Below are 11,273 nucleotides of genomic sequence, written 5' to 3' on the forward strand. Positions count from 1 at the left end.
AAAAAGTAAACAGGATAAATAAAATACAGAAAATTAATTAAAATATTTATTAAATAACAAGTCGATTCTTTATTTGCCAGTAATTATACAAAAATAACGAGAAGTATAAAACACTATTATCTTAAAAGTTAAGAATACTGAATTGTTTAACCGAAAGTCTAGAGCCCCTACGGCTACCACTGTAGTAAATATTACAAATTCAAATGGAAGTATGAGTTAAAGAGTGCATAACAATATTATCAACGAAATAAAATTTGTAGTTTTTATGATTATGGAATATTAATATGAAATTTTTCATTTCTCTAGTACAAAGTAATCAGCCATTTAAAAGCTTAGTTAAATAGTACTCATACAAAATTGTTGGGCCTTATATCTTAAAGTTTCACAAAATATGTAGTCCAAAATCTAGATTAAGTAGGTTGTATAATCGACAAATATTTTAAAAGCAGGAAGCTAAAGGATAACGAATACCTACTAGCCGAGTTTACATTAAACTTTGTTCTAGTTAAAAACAGTCTTTCTTGCTCATTACAAGCATACCTACATTGTTCCAATACATACTACCATATAACATCTATGTACAATCGAGCAAGCAACTTGCATCTGGTCATAGCAAACTATACAATTTTCAGGCTGAGTAGCACCAACTAGCTTAAACCATGACGATAACTGTTGTTTTTTGTATGGAGTTTGACAGATTTTGACGTTTGCTAAAGTTAAAGTAAGATGGTGCAACCCAGCCTAACGAAAATTTAGATTACAGTGTTCTTTTGGCATCGTAATTTTTAATCCATAAACTTCCAGGATACGTATGCGTAGCATTAAAATCTTAAATCACATACGAAATCGCACGTCATATTGAAATACAAATTATATTTTGTGTCGTAAATCATTATTGACCTTTTATTGAGGTTGAGTTGAGTGTTAATTTTGACAAAATTCATGTTTAAAATCCATAGTAAAAAGGCAATTAGAAAAAGTCGCTCTAAAATAGTTACATAGTTGTTATCTAATTTTAATACATAAATAGTCTTACATTTCGATGCGTTAATTTATAAGACGTGGGTGTCGTATCACAAATTTAAGTAAGAAAAGGTTTTCAAAAAAATATTTTAAAAAACTATCGAAACTACGTTTGTATCATTGGAAGGTATATGAAACTGTCTTTTTATTTTATAGCTAATATTATAACATAATATTTAGTTATCTCACAAACAAACAGCGAGATTGTCTTTCTATGACAGGAACTGGTTTATTAATTGAAGTTATAATAAACTTTGACACAGTGTTTCTATAGAAGTCACATACTTTATCAGTAGTTCGTTCAATTTCAATAAACGTCTCTTTTCATACTTTTTTTATAAGTTGAATGTACTTACATACGAGAATATTTATGAGCGAATGGAATTTTAAATACCATTTCACAAAGAATTAATTAAAACATGATTCGTTGGAGTGACGTGATCAACTGATAAATACTTCTAAGGTAGGTAACACTAACCAATTGACGATGATTATCACTAAATTTTCACATAGACATGTTTTGTACGCCAATACAGGCTGATGACATCAATGACATATACTATAAAAACATCTTAGGATGACATGAGTTAAATTGACTAACCAAATTAAATTCATACACAACGCAAATGAAAAGCTATATTTACAGGATAAAACCTGTTGCAAAAGTTGTGCCATGGAATTATTAACAATATGGTGTGAAATATCCAAGTATGTCATCATAATTTTCATTTGTTTGGCCTGTGTACTTATACTTTCGCTCTTTTTCCACAGTCTTAGAACCCCTTTGGGATCACTTGTTCAGATAAATTCAAAACTAAATTACGCACTTCAAAAAACCTAAAACCATTTACCGAAATTGAACGAATTACTCTCAAAATATTTATATTGTAATATATCGTATCGTGATAGTAACAAATAAATACTTAATTTATCACTAGGTAGGTATTATCTTAATGTAATGTCTTTAGATTCATTTAAGTCTATATTTGGTTCGGTTCGCCTAAATGCACTAGAAGAAGAAGCGTCGCTATGATTTGGAAAACTTGAACACGCTCGGAGTCCCTTTCTTTTGCGGTTTGTTTTCGGTAACCTAAAATAGAAAAGCGTACATAAAATAAAAATATTAAATGATGAAGCCTTAGGCGGTTATCACACTGCGCCGCGCTCCGCCGCGGAGCGCGGGGCGACAGATTTAATCATTGTATGCAAGTACCTCAGTTTGTATAGAAAACACGCGCGGCACTTCACACTGACAACGCGTCCGCGCGCGTGATTTTTTATAGGAAAATCACGCGCAGTGTGATAACCGCCTTACTATCGGTCCTGAACTCCTGATAGGTACANTTAGGTAGGTACACACTAAACTGAATAATGACAACTGAGAAATAAGTCAATAGTTTAATATTGTGCGCGAGTGTGATGAATACAAAGTGGGATAAGTTATTTAGCTTAGCGGCTCGTAAAGCTTATCGAAAAAGTGTACACCACTCACACGATAACATTTATTAATACACAAGTAATACGCGCACATAAAGAACTAATTATACGATCGAACTGTTGTCTAAAGGCACTCCGGTTCCGCCATTACTGAAAAATAATATTCGCGAATCGAGGGTCTACTCCCTAACGACGTTTATGTAGGTCTGTCTGTCACTCTCGCCCGATCGATACTAGCATCTCGCTTTTCGTGTTGGGGAGATATCTACATTCGAAACTTCATTAACGTTAGACGACAATATTCGCCCCGCAGACAATATTATACCTATTTGCAATTTGCATATCCATTCGGGACGGAATGGATTCGGACGAACGCCAGACATAGGGGATGCTGTACAACATCCCCTATGTCTGGCGTCACGCGTTTACGACCAAACCCGCATGCGCAAATTATAAAAATTAATCTGAACGACGGATAGATGGCGCTGTGCTTCTTTAACATCGCGGTGTCATTTGATTTTTTCCGATAAAGAAGGCTTTCTACATTTCGCGGTGTAATTCAATAGGGATGAACCCTTTCTTCGGCTTTTTGTTTTTAAATTTTTGAAAGTGCTACCATGTGGATGCATGTAACGCTGTATATTCATGAAAAGTCGGCCGTTTGGTGTAGTGGTTCAGAACGGACTACTATGCCGAGAGGTCCCGGGTTCGATTCCCGGCCGGGCAGTAATTGAAATTATGAATTTTAATTTCTGTGACGGGTCTGGGTGTTTTCTATGTATAATAATATGTATGTATTTACAAAAAAAAGTATAGTCTATAGTCCGAATAGCTCGTAGAGACGATGGCCGTTGGGGCAGGAAAGTTCTCGAGTGGCGACCACGGGCTGGAAGACGTAGCGTGGGCAGGCCTCCTACTAGGTGGACCGACGATCTGGTGAAGGTCGCGGGAAGAGCCTGGATGCGGGCAGCGCAGGACCGTTCATTGTGGAAAACCTTGGGGGAGGCCTTTGTCCAGCAGTGGACGTCATTTGGCTGAAAACGAAAGTATGTTTATATCCGTTCTCACTAGACAATAGTACAAGCTTTGCTTAGTTTGGGACTAGCGGCGCAGTGTAAAATGTCCAAGGATATTTATTATTATTATTTATTAATGAATCCTGCAAAAAAAATTACAGGAAATGCCATCAATAGGCATGATGTAAGATCCTAAAGTTGTAATCCTGATAAAATACAGGCGTTATGGACAATTTGTACTGTTACTTGATAACTTACATTGAATTCTTTTTATGACTCCTTAAAATTGGATGATAAGTCCATTTCACAAGTATACAGGGTGACTTTGCAATCAGTTGTCCAATTTTTATGAGCGACTCAGAATTAGAAAAATATGTTACGTATATCTTACGTATATCTTTTTTCGGCGGTAGTCGGCAAACACGTACACATCAGCTCCCCAGAAAAAACTATTTTAAAAATAGTAAAAAGGATATTTTCTTCACAAATTCCACCAATAAATACTCATAACACTTCGCTTTACAAGATATATTGGAGTGAAACTTATCTAATGTGTATTTGGTGAAATAAGTGCACATACCTGCCGGCGACTGTTTCACACTTTCACTCTACTGCACAAACGAATCGAGTTAGCTGCACTTTATCATGGATAGCCTTGGGAGCATTGTTGAAACCCAGCACGCACTCGAGCAGTCGCTCATGAAGAGGATGGCCGAGTTTGAAGCACACCTCCAAGCCACAAAGGCATCATCTCCAGCTCAATCTGAGAACTTGAAGTCTCTGTCCCGTGAGTTCTACACGTTCCGTGAGCACACGCTGGGTGTTGTGGATCTTCTGAGACGGCAAATTCAGGAGGTCAGCAAGGTCGTGGATGGCATCGAGGCAAGGCACCGCAGTAAATTTCTACTCATCACCGGTGTACCCGACGTTGACAATGAAGACCCACTGTCAGCCACCCTGACGTTACTGAAGGATAATCTTGGACTCCCCAACATCGCTTCAGCCTCCATCTCTACATGTCATAGGCTCGGGAGATTCAAAGAGGGACGCAGTCGGCCAGTCATCTTAAAGTTCGTCAGTCGGGAAACTCGTTCTCTCGTATGGAAGAAGAAGACACAGCTAAAAGGTACTCCATTTGTGATCTCAGAGTTTTTAACGCGGACAAGGCAAGCCCTGTTTTTGAATGCGCGGAAGCACTTTGGCATGAGGCGTGTGTGGTCCATGGACGGCAATGTGTTCATTAAGTTGCCAAACGGCGCTCGCGAACGAGTCTCCAGCAGCGAGGAGCTAGACAGGCTCATGGAGCGCCACAGCACAGTCACCCCAGTGCCCCAGGAGTCCGTCCCGAAACGTGCAGGCCGTGCAGCCGAGNTAGGTACACACTAAACTGAATAATGACAACTGAGAAATAAGTCAATAGTTTAATATTGTGCGCGAGTGTGACGAATACAAAGTGGTATAAGTTATTTAGCTTAGCGGCTCGTAAAGCTAACCGAAAAAGTCTACACCACTCACAATAACATTAATACACAAGTAATTCGCGCACATAACTTTAAGAAATCTGTCAATAATATACGATCGAACGGCTGTCTAAACGCACTCGGTCCCGCCATTGATGAAAAATAAATTTCGCGAATCGAGGGGCTACTTACTCCCTAACGACGTTTAAGTAGGTCTGTCTGTCACTCTCGCCCGATCGATCGCTTTTCGTGTTGGGGAGATATCTACATTCGAAACTTCATTAACGTTATACGACAATATTCGCCCCGCAGACAATATTATATCTATTTGCATATCCATTCGGGACGGAACGGATTCGAACGGACGCCAAACATAGGGGATGTTGTACAACATCCCCTATGTCTGGCGTCACGCGTTTACGACCAAACCCGCATGCGCAAATTATAAAAATTAATCTGAACGACGGATAGATGGCACTGTGCTTCTTTACATCGCGGCGTCATTTGATTTTTTCCGATACATATTTCGCGGTGTATTTCAATAGGGATGAACCCTTTCTTCGGCTTTTTGTTTTTAAATTTTTGAAAGTGCTACCATGTGGATGCATGTAGCACTGTATATTCATGAAAAGTCGGCCGTTTGGTGTAGTGGTTCAGAATGGACTACTATGCCGAGAGGTCCCGGGTTCGATTCCCGGCCGGGCAGTAATTGAAATTATGAATTTTAATTTCTGTGACGGGTCTGGGTGTTTTCTATGTATAATATGTATGTATTTACAAAAAAAAGTATTTAAGTATATTTATATTCGTTGTCACTAGACAATAGTACAAGCTTTGCTTAGTTTGGGACTAGCGGCGCATTGTAAAATGTCCAACGGTTTTTTATTATTATTATTTATTAATGAATCCCGCAAAAAAAAATACAGGAAATGCCATCAATAGGCACAATGTAAGATCCTAAAGTTGTAATCCTGATAAAATACAGGTGTTATGGACAATTTGTACTGTTACTTTGATAACTTACATTGAATTCTTTTTATGACTCCTAAAAATTAGATGATAAGTTAATTTCACAAGTAGGTATACAGGGTGACTTTGCACAGTTGCAAAATTTTTAAGAGCGACTCAGAATCAGAAAGATATAGGTACGTAAATAAAACATTTTCTTTATTTTTCATATTAATAATTTGTATCCGCTGTGGTCTGTGCGCGGTTTCGAAATTGGCACACGTGTATAATTTAATTCGTTCATAAAAAATTACGCACACACAGTTAACTGCAAAGCTTAATAGACATTATGGTGCTCGAAAATAAGCCTTTAAAACTTAAGATATGGGCATTGGACACCCACGAGTTATATTTTCCGAAAAAAAGTGCCTTTTTCCTGTATTGTAGATTTCGGCACTCGTGAGGATCTGATCCGCGTGCGTGTAAAATCACGCTGCGCGTTGTACGCGTCATGCGTGATAGGTGCCGGCGTAATAGGAAAAACATGTATTAAATAATGAAATGCGAACTAAATCCACACGCGTGCCAAAATACGCATCAAAAATGGCACTAAAGCCTGGTCCGTGAGCACGTAGAATCGAACGGGATTCTACGTGCTCACGGACCAGGCTTTAAATGAGCAGCCCTTTTCTGCCGGATGGTAGCGAGGGCAGTAACATTGGTGTAAACGGCCAAGGTTGTCGAGGGTCAGTCTGCGGGGCGCAATATCGCCTAATGGCGTTATCATGACATTTTACACTTCCAACCTGGAGCATACTGACCCTCGACAACCGGTACTGTTCTTGCAACTCATCTCCTAGACGGCTGATTAAGGCACACTGTCCACGGTCCGTAACTTGACGAATGCGCTACGTTGTCGCTCTGTGGACAGTAGTGTGTATAGTAGCCTAAGGCAAGCCAAGACGCCAGGACCAAATTAACCTATCATTTTATAAACACATTACCACACCTTGGCGTCGCACAGTCGGGTAATTTTTTTTAACATGGAATGCAATTAAAATAAAGACACTATTGGTCAGCCACGCACCTACAGCTCTCCCCTCGCTATTATTAAGAGGTATGGTCACTTACGGTCCTCTCTCCAAATAGCAGGCGGGCCTTGTCCTCCTCGTGAGGCGCTTCGGTGCAGAGCTGCAGTTTCTGCCGGATCGCTTGCGACAGGATCACCCTGTGTATTGACTATCAGAGGTCCACGCACCTACAGCTCCCCCTCGCTAATATTATTAAGAGGTATGGTCACTTACGGTCTTTTCTCCCAGTAGCAGGCGGGCCTTTTCCTCCTCATGCGGCTCGTCTATGCAGCTGCAGCTTCTGACGGATCGCTTGCGACAGGATCACCCTGTGTAACTATGAGGGCTACGCACTTACAGCTGGCCACTCGCTGCTATTATTAAGAGGTATAGTCACTTACGGTCCTCTCTCCCAGCAGCAGACGGGCCTTTTCCTTCTCATGCGGCTCGTCTATGGAGCTGTAGATTCTGACGGATCGCTTACGACAGATTCACCCTGTGTATTGACTATGAGGGCTATGCACCTACAGCTCCCCCTCGCTATTCTTAAGAGGTATGGTCACTCACGGTCCTCTCTCCCAGCAGCAGGCGGGCCTTGTCTTCCTCGTGGGGCTCGGGCGCGGCGGCGGCTCGTCTGTGCAGCTGTAGTTTCTGCCGGATTGCTTGCGACAGGATCACCCTGTACATAGTGTATACTTTGCTATTACATAGTTAGGGAGGTTCTTATAGTAGGATCATCCTGTATACAATTTAGTCTTTGCTATTGAGTGTCGGGTAAGGAGGGTCGCGTACTAGTATGACGCTTACTACGGTAGATCCTGGCTACACAGGAGTTGCAGCAGTGGGAAAGAAAGGTGGGAATAGTCCCGATATTACGGTTAGGGGTTCAAATTCCACAAGTAGCAAATTGTAGTTTATTCGTTAAATTGTGGTCTGAAAACAAGCTCTGTTTTGTTTGAGCCTAGATAATTATTATTCTTTTTAGTCTAATATCAACAATAATAAAATTGCTATGATTAATTCACAAAGAATTACTTTTGAAAAGAAGGAATGAAGTAGACAGATAGATATGTCAATAGACAGTGGCAGAATTCTGCTTGGTCCCTCCGTGGAGTGCTACGTTACCTCCTTGTGTCGCTCTTGGTGGCCAGCAGCAGGTCAAGCCACGTCCACGTGACGTTGTGATACTCCAGAGTGGGCAGCACCAAGGGTAAGTCTCTGACGTCTTCTAGATTCTTCTCTTTGCTGCCCTTGTAAGACACGCGCACGGGCACCTCGGGAATCTTGATGTAGATGAACAGTTTGTTCTTTTCCGCGCGTTCCTGTTGATGAAAAGTCAGAATCAGTCATTACTTCCTATATTATTGTTCTACTACTTATCTTGCAAGAAAATAGCAGACCGGTCTGCTGCTACTTCTTTCATCTTTCTTCATTTTTTCTACCTCTCTTTCTAACCATTAGATTCGTCATTATAATGATGAATCTTGACCAGGTTAAGTGCAATCTAGACTCAATTATGTACTGGTACATATTAAGATTAATTTATTAATGAATAGTTAGACTACGTGTGGAAGTCACATAACAGTTCATTAGAATATAGATCAATTAAAATGACTATTAATTCGATTTAGTTCATTACATTCGTTACTTCATTAATACAACGTACAAAACTTATTCCGTATATCTAATTCTATCAATTAGAATTTCAATTTTACTTTACCAGACTTTCCTAAACCTTCAGCTTCTCGACATCATCTTTATTAACGTAGGAGTAGGAGTCCTTGATACAATGGTTCTATTAGGACCCTTTGGGTGCGCAAGCGCAATCTAAAAACAAAACAGTTAATCCTTTTCTAAACTGTGCCTTCCTTCATCTTCTCCACATCATCCTTGTCCTTCTTGTCCTTCTTGACGTAGAAGTTGGAGTTGGGGGTCCTTGATACTACAGTTCTATTATGCATCCTTTGGGTGCGCAGGCGTAACCCAGTAACAGCGTAACCAAGGTCAAAACAGTCCAGACTTTTCTAAGTTGTACAAACCTTCATCGTTTCCACATGGTCCTTACCCTTTTTATCCCTCTTTACGGAGGAGGAAATGGACTCCTTATTACAACGGGCCTATTAGGGTGCGCAAGCGCAACTCAAACCCAAAGCAAACACAAACCTTCATCTTCTCGACGTCATCCTTGTCCTTCTTGTCCCTCTTGACGTAGTAGTAGGAGTTGGACTCCATGATACAACGGTCATATAAGGGTGCGCAAGCGCAATCCATAACGTGGAAGGTCACCAAGNGTATATTATTTAAACGTCATATATTTATTACACCGCCTTAGTCTCTCTGCTCGACCTGTGGTTGACTGGCAGATAATGCCACTTGGCATTAAGTCCGCCACTGTACAGTTATATGTGCAAAAGTGTAAATAAATAAATAAATAAATAAATATCTATAAAACATTTTCTTTATTTTTCATATTTAATACTTTCTATCCGCTGTGGCCTGTTCGCGGTTTCGAAATTGGCACACGTGTATAATTTAATTCGTTCATAAAAAAATACGCTGCAAAGCTTAATAGACATGGTGCATTGGACACCCACGAGTTATATTATCCGAAAAAAGTGCCTTTTCCTGTGATATAGATTTCAGCACTCGTGAGGATCTGGTCCGCGTGCGTGGAAAATCTCGCTGCGGGTTGCACGCATGACCAAAGATTTCGTAATATGTGCCCGCGTAATAGGGAAAACATGCATGAAAGAAGAACGGTCACGCCCCATACAAAAAAAACCCAGACCCGACAGAAACGAGACATACCTCAGTTTTTTTGTCATGTCTTAATTAGTTAAATTATATATTTTTTATATTCGAAATCTATGTATAACACTAAAATATTACCCTTTGTTTTTGTTCAGGCGTTATACAAAAACTAATACAAAATGCATATTTATCACCAAAATTGGTAAATGTATGTACCTAAATGTCTATTACAGCTGCTATAGAATGTATCTAGGTGACCTGGAGATACAGCCGGATTATACAGGGTGGTTATACATATGGAACGATAAGTGATCTCCCTCGATTATTTCTAAACTATACAAGATATCGAAAAACTAGTTACTGATTCTGAAAGTACTTCACGAGCTCTTTCAAATGGTACCAATAATAGGTTACAGATTTATGGAATCTGGTAACATTGAATTTTTGGATTTTGTAACTTCTCGTTTCCACCCTGTATAATCCAGCTGTATCTTCAGGTCACCTAGATACATTCCATAGCAACTGTAATAGACATTTAGGTACATACATTTACCAATTTTGGTAATAAATAGGCATTTTGTATTAGTTTTTGTATAACGCCTGAACAAAAACAAAGGGTAATATTTTAGTGTTATACATAGATTTCGAATATAAAAAATATATAATTTAACTAATTAAGACATGACAAAAAAACTGAGGTATGTCTCGTTTCTGTCGGGCCTGGGTCACAAATGACCGTTCTTCTTTTAATATTAAAATGCGGACTAAATCCGCACGCGTGCCAAAATCCGCATCAAAAATGGCACTAAATGAGCAGCCTTTTCTGACGGATGGTAGCGAGGGCAGTAACATTAGTGTGAACGGCTAAGGTTGTCGAGGGTCAGTCTGCGGGGCGCAATATCGCGTAATGGCGTTATGACATTTTACACTTCCAACCTGGAGCATAGGTGCTGTTCTTGCAACTCATCTCCTAGACGGCTGATTAAGGCACACTGTCCACGGTCCGTAACTTGACGAATGCGCTACGTTGTCGCTCTGTGGACAGTAGTGTGTATAGTAGCCTAAGGCAAGCCAAGACGCCAGGACCAAATTAACCTATCATTTTATAAACACATTACCACTCTTTGGCGTCGCGCAGTCGGGTAAAAATTTACAACATGGAATGCAATAAAAATAAAGAATTAAAGACACTACTCACTATTGGACAGCCACGCACCTACAGCTCTCCCTTCGCTAGTATTATTATTAAGAGGTATGCACTCACGGTCCTCTCTCTAGCAGGCGGGCCTTTTCCTCCTCATGCGGCTCGTCTATGCAGCTGCAGCTTCTGACGGATCGTTTACGACAGATTCACCCTGTGTATTGACTATGAGGGCCACGCACTTACAGCTGGCCACTCGCTAATATTATTAAGAGGAATGGTCATTTACGGTCCTATCTCCAAAAAGCAGGCGGGCCTTGTCCTCCTCGTGAGGCGGACCGCTTGCGACAGAATCACTCTCTGTATTGTCTATCAGAGGTCCACACACCTACAGCCCCCCCTCGCTAATATTATTAAGAGGTATAGT

General features: G+C 40.2%; 1 protein-coding gene across 1 annotated transcript; it reads right to left on the reverse strand.

The window, feature by feature from the left end:
* Positions 1 to 32: 32 nt before the first annotated feature.
* Positions 33 to 9,186, reverse strand: LOC114351593 (protein KIAA0100-like). The gene is made up of 4 exons (XM_028302872.1): positions 9,118 to 9,186; positions 8,080 to 8,276; positions 7,522 to 7,633; positions 33 to 2,113 (listed from the first exon to the last, which is right to left on the reverse strand). Exons 1-4 carry the CDS (start codon positions 9,184 to 9,186, stop codon positions 2,051 to 2,053), a joined length of 441 nt encoding a protein of 146 aa, XP_028158673.1. The 3' UTR covers positions 33 to 2,050.
* Between the last annotated feature and the right edge of the window lie 2,087 nt (positions 9,187 to 11,273).

The sequence above is a fragment of the Ostrinia furnacalis genome, unplaced genomic scaffold (assembly GCF_004193835.3).
Source record: "Ostrinia furnacalis isolate ACB-3 unplaced genomic scaffold, ASM419383v2 OfSCF0092, whole genome shotgun sequence".
Taxonomy (NCBI): domain Eukaryota; kingdom Metazoa; phylum Arthropoda; class Insecta; order Lepidoptera; family Crambidae; genus Ostrinia; species Ostrinia furnacalis.